This window comes from Grampus griseus, assembly GCF_964374135.1.
Source record: "Grampus griseus genome assembly, chromosome: 18".
NCBI classification, from domain to species: Eukaryota; Metazoa; Chordata; class Mammalia; order Artiodactyla; family Delphinidae; genus Grampus; species Grampus griseus.
The window spans coordinates 66267967-66282746 of NC_139012.1; the positions used below are offsets into that span (position 1 = coordinate 66267967).

Genomic DNA, 14780 nt, shown 5'->3' on the forward strand with positions numbered 1-14780 from the left:
TTATTCTTAAATTCTCCATTCATTTAAAATTGTTACTGCTCCCCAAATCACCCATCAGAAGGCATGCATGTATATTTTTATTCCTGCAGACTAAAGTGAATTTCATAAAATTTCAGAGTCTGCAGAGACTTTGACATCAGGGTGATTTATGTGGGAATCCCAGCAGCTGAACGAAGAAAGATTACGGCCAACATGGTGTCAAACACAACCTGTGTGAGGTCTCAGGAATAAAAGCATGTGGTTGACACTCAAAAAATAAATAACCTTGACCACAGACTGTTCAATAAGCGACACTTGAAACATGCCTGCAGGCGGCAAAGGAAGGGACTCCAGAATGAATAGCCAAAGCTGCTCCACTTCAAGCTGAGGGGATGTGCTCCTTTTTTGTAAGAATCCTCCTTCCCTGTTCTTCCTTGTGAGTATTACTCAGTAGCAGTGGCCGACTCTGCTCCATTGCTTCTTAGCTAGAACCTGAAAAGTGGTCCCAGGAGTCTTCCATCCTCTTGCAGTGTGATGGGGAAAAAACACAGGAAACTGTCCTACAAGCCATGAGTGCAAGTCCCCTTTCAGTCACTTCTGAAATGCCTGACATTGGGGAAGTCAACCTCTTTGGTTCTTGGATTTCTTTTTTTTTAAATTTTTATTGGAGTATGGTTGCTTTACCATGTTGTGTCAGCCTCCGCTGCACCACAAAATGAATATCCCCACCCTTTGGGACTTCCCTCCTATTCAGGCACCCCGATGTTCATAGCAGCACTATTTACAATAGTCAGGACACGGAAGCAACCTAAATGTCCATCGACAGAGGAATGGTTCTTGGATTCCTGGTCTGCAAATGGACGAAACCCAGTTCAGCTGTGCGAAGTCAGATCACGAAGCTTTCGGGTCTGTGCACCTTCTTCCTGGTCTTCTCGGATTCGTTTTCTCGTGGATAATGATACTAGCTTGCAGCTATTTCTCTCATTCAACATTTTATCTATGCTGTCTTTATTTTTTATTGAAAAGAAAACAGTTGCTTCCTCTCAAGGAAAAATAAGAGTTAAAAAACCATTCTTTCTCATAAATGGTTTGCGCACTAAAGAGAAACCATAAACCCAGATGATAGAAGTGTAGGCATTATGATTTTCATGTGACTTCTCATATTCAGATAAAATGTACTCAGTAATATACATGGGTCCTAAGAAAACATCGTGTTTAATCCTTTAGATTTGTGTTTTGTTTTCATTTATAGAGGATGAAATCTGTCTAATATTTTTAAAAAGTGAAATTAAAAACAATAGAGCCATATAACCTGGGATAAAAGGAGCAGCCCTGAGTTAGGGCTGAGTTGTGTGAACTAAGTGGTTAAAAGGTAGCTCAGGGACTTCCCCAGTGGCCCAGTGGTTAAGAATCTGCCTGCCAATGCAGGGGACACGGGTTCAAGCCCTGGTCTGGGAAGATCCTACATGCTGCGGAGCAACTAAGCCCATGCACCACAGCTACTGAGTCTGTGCTCTAGAGTCCGCGAGTCAAAACTGCTGAGCCCACGTGCCACAACTACTGAAGCCCGCGTACCTAGAGCCTGTGCTCTGCAACAAGAGAAGCCACCACGATGAGAATCCCGCGCACCACAACAAAGAGTAGCCCCCGCTCATCGCAACTGGAGAAAGCCCGCGCACAGCAACCAAGACCCAACACAGCCAAAAATAAGAAGAAGAAGAAGAAAAAAAAGAATGCAGGAGGAAAACCAGGTTAGAGCAAGGACTACTGCTGCTCTTTATTTTTTCTTTGATTTGCTTTGATTTCTTTCAGAAGCTAAGGCACTAGGGCCATGGTTACTTGTATGCCTATATTACTTTCACTGTTTCAAAAGAAAAAGAAGAAATGAATTCCATACATAACTTAATTATTGGGTCTCCCATAATTACAACACAAGGGTTTAATGGAGTTTCCCTATTCACAGAAATGTCACGGGATATCATGTTTTGAACGAGGTAATGAAGTTGTCCTCAGAGAATTAATCAAACATCTCCTGCTAACAGTTTATTTGTCCTCTCAGTATCCTGAAGTAGGTTAGGACATAGTGCTATTAAGATGTACTGACCAGTGGTTGAGAGTCCACCTGCCGATGCAGGGGACGCGGGTCCGTGCCCCAGTCCGGGAAGATCCCACATGCCGCAGAGCGGCTGGGCCCGTGAGCCATGGCCGCTGAGCCTGCGCATCCGGAGCCTGTGCTCCGCAACGGGAGAGGCCACAACAGTGAGAGGCCCGCGTACCGCAAAAAAAAAAAAAAAAGATGTACTGACATTTTAAAAAACTTCAAAATATGTATTCTGGACCAATGTCAGTTAAGACATGCAAGCTTGATCCATTGGGAGGATAACAATCCCCTGGCAAGTGGGTATAAATCTCTGTACTTCTTTCAACCCTGTTGTGCAGTGTAGACAGTACTTTACCAGTTTACTGAGCTGGAGACCACGCACCGCAGAGTCACAAATGTAAAGGCAGCATCTGTACTATCTATAATTTTATTTTGTACTTGGAGGATCACCTTGCAGCGCTGCGATCGTGAAGGACTCCACGGGTTTGGCGTTTTAAAGCTGTCCCTGGCAGTGAGTGTGGTCCTGAAAATTATCCCTTTGAAGAAATGCGATTCTTGAACAACAACAGAAAGAAGAATGAGCTTCTTGCTGGCATTTGGACCAGAATTTCAGCTTTGTGGCATCCTTCCGGAGACAGTGAAACAGATTGTTTGTGAAACACCCTCAGGGAAATTGAAGCTGAGATACATTTCAGCCCCATGAAGTGTAAAGAGAAAGCTATTTCTCTCTTACAATGTCAATATTCTGACTCTCCTGACTCTTTTATTATTAAGTACTGGCTAATAAAGTTCTACCAACCATTTAATTTCTTTTCCCAGGACTGTGTTTAACTCGGTGACTGCTGTCACAGCCCGAGGGGACATGTGACAATGCACATCAATTTCTGGGCTGCCAAATGCCATGACTCAGTCTTTTTGATTCTCTGTGTGGCTTTCCCAGAACCTCTGGTCCCACTGGATGCCCCTTTGAAAGCACCCATTGCACATGGAGCCTGGTTTGATCAGCTGCCACTTTTGTATCTGTTTGCCTGTTTCCTTGTTGGAATCCTCTATGGATTGGGCCTGTCTTGTTCATCACAGTGTCCTTGGTGCCTTGGGGGATGCCCACTACTCAGAAGGGGGGCTACTAGGTGCTATACAGTGCTGACGTATATACATAAGGAGTGAGGGCAGGACAAATCCTTCATCTCTTTTCCCCTGGCACAGCATCTGGTGCATTAGAGATGCTCAGCAAACATTTTAAATAAATAAATGTCTGAATATACATTATTTCAGTTGTGTGTTTCACTACAGCAGAATGAAGACCTGTGTTTTTTGTTTTTTTTTTGCGGTACGCGGGCCTCTCACTGTTGTGGCCTCTCCCGCTGCGGAGCACAGGCTCCGGACGCGCAGGCTCAGCGGCCATGGCTCACGGGCCCAGCCGCTCCGCGGCATGTGGGATCTTCCCGGACCGGGGCACGAACCCGTGTCCCCTGCATCGGCAGGTGGACTCTCAACCACTGTGCCACCAGGGCAGCCCAACCTGTGTCTTAGAGAAAGGATGCAGCGATGCTTTATGTCTCTAGAAGTGTGAAGGGAAAGTTTTATCCCTAATTTTAAGTGTTTCAAATTGTTACAAATGGCCTAAAGAAAAGAGGTGGTTTTAGTTTTAGCTACATCTTATAATCCTAACATAGATTATTATTGTGATTATCTGTAGCATGATGTAGTCCACTGGTTTTATCAAATGACATTCCCCGTATACTTTACAGGGTAATCTTGTATCTTTTGAGGTCTGTAGCAAGTTTCTTGACGTCTATTAAAAGAAGATTTAAGGCCAATGACAAAAAAAAAAAGGTATGTATATGACTTCTAAACTAGGAATAAAGGGAGAGAAAAAGGAATTCAAATGTCTGCTTCAGTAAGGCAGAACGAAGACCTGCTTCTTAGGGAGCTCATAAAGGCTATCAGCCTCCCGTGAAAGGTAACATCTACCCGTGCAGAGCACGTAAGATATACAGAGAACAGGGACGCCCATTCAAGATCTCTAATTCGAGCAGAACTATTTCCGGTTGGTGAAAGTTTCTCAGGGAAGCAAACTAACAAGTTCCACATTTCTACAGTGACCAACGGACATACCAACAGTGTCAGAAAATAGTACCTACATTCCAAAATGTTTTTCTTAATTTTTCATTCTAATACAATCAAAGGAGATGCTGTTGTCTATTCAGTAATGGATTTTTATGAAGTGTATGTTCTCAACAACAGACCATAAGTACATAGTGCATTGTCTGGACTTACTAAATAAATACACAGACCTCTGTGACTTCACTGTAGTACTTCACAGACTTTGGCCTCTCTTTACGTCATGGAGCACGCAGGTCAAGCCTGTAAGTGTTCTGCTTTCAGCCAAGTTGTAGTGTTGGTTTATCGGCCTTTACTCTGTGCTTTATACTTTCAACAAAAGAATACACTAGACCTCTGTTGCTGGTGAATAATTTGGAATTTCCGATGCTACTGCTAACATGTACTAAGAGATCTTTTCTAATTATTCAGTCTCATGAATTTTATTGTTTTTGATTATAATATCTCTTTTAATAATTTTAAGCTTACAAACTCTGAAGTCTAGTATCTGAGAAGTTGCTTCCCAGATTTATGTGAATTTTAGCACTAACATGGAATTCAGCTGTGACTGAGACCTTGCGGTTCCTATAACATGTGTAGTGATCTGCTTCCAGGGTTTGAGTGATAATACATCAGCAATATGTATCCTTTGATGGCCAGCGTTCCCTCTCCTGTGTGGAAAAGATGGGAATCAGGCAGATAGTGTTACCATGAAAAAGACAAAACAAACACAAGACAGCATCTATCCATGAGGACTTGACAAGACAGCCCAAACCCAGTCCTTCAGAAGGGAAACCCTTCCACTGGACAACTTGCTAAATGATGTGGAAAAGCAATGCTTTTCCTTGTGCAAGTGAACTACCAGACTCCATCACATGTTCTCTTAATGATCCTGGAGGAGTTATACTTGGTAAAAGGTGAACCAAAATAATTCATGTATAAGTTAGCCTTACGTCTACAACTGCTAACATTTTAAGTATTCTAGGGTCCGCAAGTCTGCATGCACAGAAAAGGATACAGTTTGTTTCATTTCTATTAGCATGCCTCATGCTATTTTTGAGTATTACAGTGTAGAATATACGGTGTAGAATATCTATTAAATACACATGCTGCCAGTACAGTATGAAGTGGGCCGCATAGCGGCTGGCGCCATGGACTCTGTGGTCAGCCTGGCTAAATGCTTCTCAACTGTTGACCTTGAGCAGGTTACCTAACCGCTCAAAGACAATAAAACGGAGGCATAACACAACCAGGCTCATAGTCTGTGTGTCTGTGTGTTAAATGAAATCATTCAAGTAAGAGGCTTAGCACACCTGTTATTGTTATCATATATAATAGTTATAATAGTTATAATTACAATAACTATATATTATACTTATCATTACATGACATACATGATATCTATGGAGCCCTGAAACATAGAGACATGAGTTAGTTTAATACTGCAAACAGTATGATCCTATTCAATAGTGTAACCTTAATATCTTAGAACTACCCTAGCAGACAACGTATCTGCAAGTTTACATTCCATGAATCTGAGAGCTTATTTCTGGGTGAATTGTCCCTATGTCGTGGCACAGTTCCCTGTGCTCACTTTCTGGTGAGCCATAAGGTCATTCTTCAATGTAAGTTATACAAAACGGTGAGCTGTTCTCACAAAGAACTCTGGAGCCTTTGCCTTTTCTGGTAATAGCGGTGAATGTTTTCATGCGACGGGCAGCAGAGATTCAAGTGGCTGCTTGCCAAGCTCGTGTGTGTGCAGAGGAACAAAGCTCTGAATGCCTTTCCTGCTGTGAGCAGTATAATGCATCAACAGTTTCAAAAAGATCAGTTCCCAACAGCAGAGGAGCAAGTTCCTTCAGAGCCGGTGACCATAACAGGTACCCCGTTGCTAATGAACCCACTCCAGCAGCCTCGGACCCCTGCTTACTTGCCTTTATTTTAATTTGTGTCCCTGTACCCAAGCCCCACGTGGAGCTGTTTCCTATTAACAGCTGGCCTGCTGGGCTCTGAGTTCAGCCAGGTCCAGAATTAAGAAGAGAGGACTGGGGGTTGGGACCCTGTGGGTCCTCCCAAGGCCAAGCCTGGGAAGTCTCCCTTCTCTCTCCCCTCCAATTCATATTCACCAATGCTCTTTTTCTTCCTGCCCTCTCCCCTTTACGAGTTTGTTAAAAATGAATTAATCCTGTAATTTCGAAAGCCCTCTCCTGAAACCATTACAATTAAAAAAAAATGATGTGAAGTGACTCTATATCATAAAATGGTTTATGTTTAACCCAATGGGGGTACAGAACGAGGGAACTAAACCACACTATTTTAAAATTATTTTAAAAACCCATTTGTTTTAAAGGCCTAAAGGTGCACTTGTTACGTGACAACTCCAATAATATACTTCATTTTGTACATTTCCACAATTTTCTTGTAACATAACAAGTGACAATTACTATTTGCAGCTAACAGCCAAAACAACCCGCACATTAACATTTAGTAGAAATACATTCTAATAACCTTCCATTATTGAACTCGGCATATTTGAACAGAATTGCTCATCTTCTCTCAGCTTCCTTTCCCTAGACTGATTCTCTCTCTTAACTTCCTGTTAACGAATGGTTCCTCCATTCCTTGAACCTGTCAAGCACACACGTTTTTAGATACATATTTTTAAATTTCCCTCCTTACATGAGGTCCAAGTCTTAGCAGGTTTTATTCTCAGCGGTAGGTTGTTTCCTTTCCAGTCCCAACGTCCTCCCCCTACAGGTCCACTTCCCTTTTTGGCTCCTATTCTGTTCACTTACACTGCTATCGAATTAATAACCTCCAAACATCGCTCTGATTATTGCACTCTTTTTTTTTTTTTTGGTACGCGGGCCTCTCACTGTTGTGGCCTCTCCCGCTGCGGAGCACAGGCTCCGGACGCGCAGGCTCAGCGGCCATGGCTCACGGGCCCAGCCGCTCCGCGGCATGTGGGATCTTCCCGGACCGGGGCACGAACCCGCGTCCCCTGCATTGGCAGGCGGACTCTCAACCACTGCGCCACCAGGGAAGCCCTATTGCACTCTTTTGTCCAGAAACTTTTGGGTGCTCCCTACGAAGTAAAGTCAGAACTTCTTATCTCATTCAATGGCATCCACAGTGTGCTTCCAACCAATTTTTCCAGAGTCAACTGCCAATGCCTCCCACCCTTTCTTTAGTTGAGCTAGTTTTTAAAGTGCTCTCATACAGATGCTACTTGGTCCTCATGAAGATTCTGTAAAATAAGAAATTCAGGTGATAATGTACTCAAATGAGGAAAACAGGTACAAGTAGACAAGTGGATTGGTGAAGATTCCTTGACTAGAAAGCAGCAAAAATGCATCCACAGCCCAGATCTCCTAACACCTAATCCTGGAAGCTGGGCAATGAGCCTTTCTCAGAAAAGGCAATGTGGCCAAGTTGGATTGCCCTCTGCTCCCACGTCTTTCTCTCCCTCCTGCTTTCACGCATGCTATCTTGGAATACTTTGCCTTATTCTCCATTCACCTGAATCCTTTCCATCTGATAAAGCCTTTATCTGTTCCTCCTCTTGACTCACAGAGTGATCATAACATTGCTTTTAATCACACTGCCTTCTTCTGTCTGCTTTGTGGTGTTTCAAATTATTACCGAACTAAATTATTCTCCTTTAACCTTTAACGTACTTAAGTGTTTTTTTTCCCAAATAGATTTTAAGTTCTCTGAGATCCCGGCCTATGTCTTAAGTGTCTTTATAATCCCCACCTGTTACACTTAGTAAGTGCACAATAAATATTTGCTCTGTGTGTGGTATGTGAGATTAAATATTTTTTTAAATGCAAGACATTTCATATGTTTTCCTTTATCTTATGTTCGTTTTCAAACGGTGTAATATCTACATCATTCAACTAGTATTCTTCCAATGTGGAAAAATATAATCTTTATTATTCAGTGAACTCTTGCAACGCCTCCCCACAGACCAGACACTCATTAAACATCCATTAGCTCTCCCTGAATCCTTAGCATTATCAACTACATTAAATAGTCTGTTAAGGGCTTCAATGCATTCATATTCTGAGCAGTCAGAAACTCATTTTTCCATGTCTTGATTTTTTAATATTTTTCTAACCCAAGCATACCAAATGCAGAATGTAACTTTGTTTTGTCAAGTTGTTAGTTTAACTGAGTTTGGCCATTCCTTACAAAGACGGGCCTGGCGTTATTTAATTGGAGTTTACACAAATGCAAATAATAGTATTCAAGAAGAATACTATTCTTCTTGGTCACCAAGACGGTGACCAAGCCTTTCAGCTCAGTACAAATGCATGAAACCTATTTCACCCACACACCATACCATGATGTATTTTTCTAGCACTAGAAATGCTTTCTTCTCTATGGTACTCCTGCTGTTGAGAAAGCTATTCTGATGTCTGGAAGCTTCTGAATGGCACTGAATTGAGTTACATCTACTACAGGGCTCACCATGCTGTGCTGCCTTTTACGTGTCTCTGGTTTATACCTACTAGCATGGTAATTTTTCTAGGGGGGTCGAGGAAGGCAGCCACTTTAGTGAAAACCCCTGCGGGTGGGCACACAAAAGCTGAAAATGGGTTCAGCTTAAGTGTTCCTTAATTAACTACCAAAGACCGACAGCAAAGATTAGTGAAATACTGTTAGCACTGACTTGATACTCTTCCTAAGGAACAAATGCTGTAGTATTAAACTGTAACCTTTACTGAAGTACTGAGGACTGAAGGCATTGATGTTCAGGATATCTGCACAAAATGAGAGCACTGTTCTTGTGTCAGCACGTTGTTCACGTGTAAGTCTCTTCCAAACACAGTGAAGAGTTTAGCGGTTTCTTAAAGATGTAATACAGATTTAATCAGGACATATTTCTGTCCTTTGAGCCCCTGCTCTACTCTCATATAATTAAGAGTACAGAGAAAACCTTTGGTCCCAGCTGAGATTTTCAAACATTTGCGCCTAAGAAAAGTGACTTTCCATCCAGGTGTTGGTCCTTCACTCGGCAGCCACAGAAATGGTATCCTATAATTTCACTGAGGAATAATCTAGCTTTGGAGAATCAATTCCTTTTTTAAAAATTCAGATTGCTTTGAGTTACAAAGTTATAAAGGATGTGTTTCTTTTTAGTCCGGGAACATTTGGTCGGTGGACTCGTCATCTGGTATGCCCATTACCACAGAAACGGAGACAGCAATCAGAGCAAAAAGTGTTGGAAAGTCATGCAGGATATTTCACTCAGATTGTGTAGCAGGCTTAAATATTTTCCCTACTCCAATTACATAAAATTTTAGTGATTGAGCAATTGGCCACCTTCAGAAACAACACCCCTCCCTTGACCAATGTTGACCTATATTTGGATTATCCTTTTCTAGATTCTATGACAATCGTATCCCTTCAGTTATGTCATTAGGTATGACGTATTTTAATCCCTTTGATGAATTTCAGGATTCATTATAGCCTAGTGGAGAAGCAAATCAAATCTTAAATAGACCTAAATTTAGGACATATATCCAACACTTTGCATCTGTGTGACATTAAGCAATTTTCTTAGCCTCTGTAAGTCTAATTTTTCCATCAATCAAACGGAGAAGATACCTTATTTTGAGATTTAACTGGATAATTCACGTAAAGTCCTTTGTACGTAGTAAGTGTTCAAATGTGACAACTGTTAGTAACTGTATTATTGCACCTGAGTGAAATTTGACTTTCTCCCCATTAACCTGGGCATTCTTTCTTTCCATGATGAACTGGTGAAAGTCTGCACAGACAGTACTTTATGTGTAGCAGTATTGTTTTCGCTTATAAACTATGTACATCGTAAGATTTCAACTTCTAAAATGAAAAAATATAGGAAAAATTAGTAAAATATAGGAAATACAGGTAAACTCTTCATTTTACTCCTGGAAAATGAGGTTCAGAGACATTAATAAAAGTTGACCCCAAAGCTCATAAGATATGAAGTATTCCAACAAAGATGATCACAAAGCAAATTTCTCTAAAATAAGTTTTAGGTTTATCTTTCCTATTATTTAAAAAACAAGTGAAATAGTTGCATGTTGGAAAAAAATCCCCCAAAGCTTGGACTAGCAAGAGGAATTAAGATAATGTCCTAGCTTGCTGCATGTTAGACATTACAGATTAAAAATGTTTGACAGCACTTAGACACTGAAACATGTCTGATCCTTAGATTCTTTTTAGCACTTTCTTTGCTGGATTGTCATACCCTTACATTAACTACCTTTCTCTTCACTCTTTCCCATCTCTGCTTAACATTCGTGAAATGTGCTCCTTTTAAAAAAATATGAAAATCAAGTAAAATCTGTCCACATCATAAGTCATATGAGGGCCATTTTTGCATGTTCTCTGAAGCCATCTTATCCTCTTGTATAAGCCATCTTGTATGACTTTTATTATTATCAATAGCGATAACATGTAATTTAATGTCCTAGTGCATAACTCTGTCCTAATCTCCAGACCTATATCTCCATTTGCCTACTCCATATCCAGCACCTTGAAGTCATGCAGCCTTTTCAAACTAACACGTCCTAAATGAACTCATTGTTTTGTCCCTACACCAGTTCTACTCCTGTTTTGTCTGTCTCAGTGAACTGCACCACGCTTAACCCAACTGCCCTGTTGGAAACGAAGATATCATTCTTTGGACTTTCCTGTCCTCCAGCCTTTCACGTCCAGTCAATTCCCATGTCATGTCCATGCTCCCTGGTCTCTTCATCCTCATACAACCACCCTGTTCAAGCCGCCATCACCTAGCACCCATATTTCTCCAACAGCCTTCAGAGCAGTTCAATCTAGTCTCTGCATTTTAGCCACGGCAGAGTAATATCTCAAAAATGCAAATCTGATTTTGTCACTCTCCTTATAACCTGTCAGAGTTTCTGATTTCTATTTCAATAATAAAACACAACTTCTTTACATGGCTACCCAATCCTACCAGATTAACTCCCTGCCCAGCCAAATTCTTCTTTGTTATTCACTCCTTTGAGCTGTAGATTTGTGCTATATCTGAGCTTTCAGTTCCCTGAAAGCATCACATGCGTTCAGCCTTTGCACTTGTGAACACACTTCCCTTCTCTCTCTGCCGGGTTACTCTGATATTGTCCTCAAATTTCAGCTAAGAAATCATGTTTTCAAAGAAGCTCTTCCTGAAAGAGAAAGATGTTCCTTCCTCAGCAGAGCACTTATTACATTTATTTTATGCTTGCCTGTTCACTTATCTGTGTACCCCCCAGAGTCTGAAAAGTCCATGAGTTCAGAGCTCGTGTCCCCTTGTTGCTATTGCACTGAGAAATATGTGAGTACAGAGGTGCTTAACTCATATCTTTAATGAATAGATGTATGAATGAGTGAATGTTTGATTCTTAAAACCTATGTGCTGAAGAAAGGAACAAATATTTACTAAACTGCAACGTGACACTATCCAGAGATTCCATCTCTTGATTTACTCCACGAGGGGATCTTTAAAGTGGCAAGTTCCTTCTTCCAACGCTAAATTTGTGCTGTACTTTATTAAGTTAAAATTTTACGTTGTGAATTTATTTAAAGCACTGTATGTGCTTATAGTTAATCGTGTACTTTCTGGTGAGGTTTTATGTTTGTGAGTCTGTTCAGTGTACCTTTGCCTTGTTCCCTTCATTACAGTGAAAGCTCTCTGAGGGTAGGGATTATTTATTTGCTTTGTTTTATTTTATCCTTAGAAAACTTGTGGTGCTTCCCACAAGGTAAGACGTTAGTGAGACCTGAGTGATTAAAAAATAAAATAAAAAGTTAGAAGTGGAAGGGAAAGGACAAATGGGAGAAAACAGAGAGGTAGACACAGGACTTCTGCTCTATTAAACGGGGGCTGGGTGATTGCTGGTAACATTCCTGACAAACTCCTGGTCCAGTGTTTGCATGGTACTCTAATGCCTTAAAATCAAAGCCTGTGGCATCCAAATTCCCCAGTCCTCTTCTGGGGTGAAAAGCTTCTGAGGGCTTTGGCTACCCCACTCCTAATACCCCTTTAGCTGTCTACACCAGGGAACTGTAATGCTCAAGTGAAACACTGATGCTAATAAAGCGTTTAACAAATATTATGTCGTAGTAGATACTGTACCTATGGTTCCACAAACTTGTCACCACTAGGCACTTGTTCTAGAGGCAGAGTGGCAGTATGGAAAGGTCATATATGGGGCTCCGATAATACTAACTTTGCCACATACTGGCTTTGTAAATTCAAGTCGATCACTTGGCCTCTCTCAGCCTTGTCATATGTAAAAAATTGACATCACCCTTTACTCTTGAAAAGATCTAGCAATGTACAAGTGAAAATGGCTCGCGCTTAATAAATAATAGTTTCTTTCTGAACATTTATTTTTTTCCCATGTGCATCTTGTAACAATCCATATGGAAACAATTTTTTGCCAACAAAGCAAACTGAACCAAAGTAATCACTAAATGTATTTTCTATTTTAAAATTAAAGCTCTATATCTTTCTATCTATATTAATAAAAACAGAGCTATCTAGATAGCAGATAGGTGTTTAGGGTGGGCTATTAATTATGTTCTGGCTGACATTCAAAATACTGGCTTCTTCTCTGAGATCAACTGAATTTAAAATAAAATTTCTGTATATTTAAATACAAAATAGAATTTCCTATTAAACTAGTCAACTAAAGCTACCGGACATTATCTAAGTTTAAGGTAGAAGTAAGACTTTCTTCAAATCCTTCTTGATAAAATCATTTCTAATTCTCATTACTTCTCAGTAAAAAACAGACGTTATTATATATTTCACAGGATTGTTCGGAGCATAATGTACAAAGGACCCAGCGCTGGGCTTGGAACAGAGTATAAGCTCACAAGACACGTTAAAGCCTTTTTAACTGAACTATCACAATCATCAAAGCACTTCCCGGGTAGGTAATTTTTAACTTCCTGAGTTTTCAGATTCTTTCGAATGACAGTCTTCTGACTCTCCTCCAGTTTGGGAACCAAAAGATTCATCCACCGAGTTTGTTCCTCTTTTTATCTACCATGAGGAAAATTCAAGACGGACAGAAAAATATTCAAGTCCTGGGGTCCTATCTCTCAGTTTACCGCTCTCACTTTCATGACAACATGACTCACGGTCTTTCCTCTTGTTCTCTTTTCTCACAAGAAAGCACAAACTGTTTTTTTGAGCTGTGATGATGAAGACCCTTTTGCTCCTTTTTCTGCTCAGAAAGAGGGATTCTTTTATGGGAATTAGGTTTCCCTCAGGAAGAGTAGTCTAGGATAAACCCTCCCCCTTTGGGGAAGCCTGTTAGACTCAATTTTCCATATATTACCTTCCTCGTTGGTTTAATAGCCTCGTCTGATGGGTTTCTTTGTTAAACGAGTTCAAACATGGAGATTAAAGTTACAAAATAGAAGCTTTTGCAATCAAAGCAAAACAAACAAACAAAAAGATAAACTGTCTATTAAAATTGCTTCAATTCTTCACCAGGAAATTTTTAAAGTTCAATCACCTAATGATAAATGGTGTTGTAAAAGAAACTGTACACAGGTGAAAACACATAGGTGTGACTTTGCTCTTTGAAAACACTAAATCATGAAAGACAAATTGATAGATGCAGCCAACTTAGAATCTTAATCGCACTATAAAATCAAGCATAAGATAAACGTGCATGTGAAAATTCTTTTGCACTCTCATCCTTCTGTTTAGAAGGTTGTGCCTGACGTTGGTGCGCCTGGTAGGAGGAATAATTTTCGGGTAAATTAGTACTTACCATCGTCTTTGTCAGGGATGATCGTAACCTGAGCCCCTGGGAACTCTGATCCAATTCTCCCACCCATCGGCATGCTCAGGAGAACGTGGAATGTTTCCTTCTCCTCATACAAGGAGTCGTCAATTATAACGACGCGGCACATTTTTTCCCGCTCGTCTTTGTCAAAGCGGATAACACTGGTGTGGTCCTCGGGCCGGGATATGTAATCAGAATAGGACAGCACTGATGTTGGCACAGTTCCTCGTGCCGTTCCTGGAAACAGAGAGAATCCAAAAGGGGTTTATGTAGAACATACTACAAGGGTACCTCCAGAAACGATTATTTTCATATGCAGCATTTTCATGGCCCATCGTATCTATGAACACCCCTGGAAACTGCAATAACTCCTCCATACTGTGCTAGCATCATAAGTCACCTTTATAATGGTCTCCAACATCTGACAAATAGTACATTTCAAGGGTTTTCTCCTCTGCTTCCTGCCAGTGGTCTTTTAAAACAACACAATAATACAGAATAATAGCTTAGTATTCAAATGCTTACTGTGTGCAGGCAAAGTGCCAAGCGCTCTACATGCATCGCTTCCGTAATCCTCTTAACCACCCTACTGGGCTTTACACGTTTGGTAACTGAGGTTTACAGAAGTCCAACCACTTGTTCTGGGACCCAGAGCTCAAGGCTGATCCTAAAATTTGCATTTTGACCACGATTCTTTACTGCCTTTCAACTCACATATGTTAATGAAAATTTTAATGAAAGTCTGCAGTGTCAACTGCATTTATGACCTTTTCTTTTACATTCTTAGAAAAGTCTAC

General features: G+C 40.7%; 1 protein-coding gene across 1 annotated transcript in view; it reads right to left on the reverse strand.

Annotated features, from left to right (window-relative positions):
• The window catches only part of FREM2 (FRAS1 related extracellular matrix 2), a gene marked incomplete at both ends in the record, with an annotated part of 154436 nt that overhangs the window by 51371 nt on the left and 88285 nt on the right, over window positions 1–14780 (reverse strand). Inside the window, one exon of the mRNA XM_082675778.1 lies at window positions 13969–14220. Coding sequence (XP_082531904.1) covers window positions 13969–14220 — 252 coding nt within the window. The remainder of the gene's footprint in view (window positions 1–13968; window positions 14221–14780) is intronic.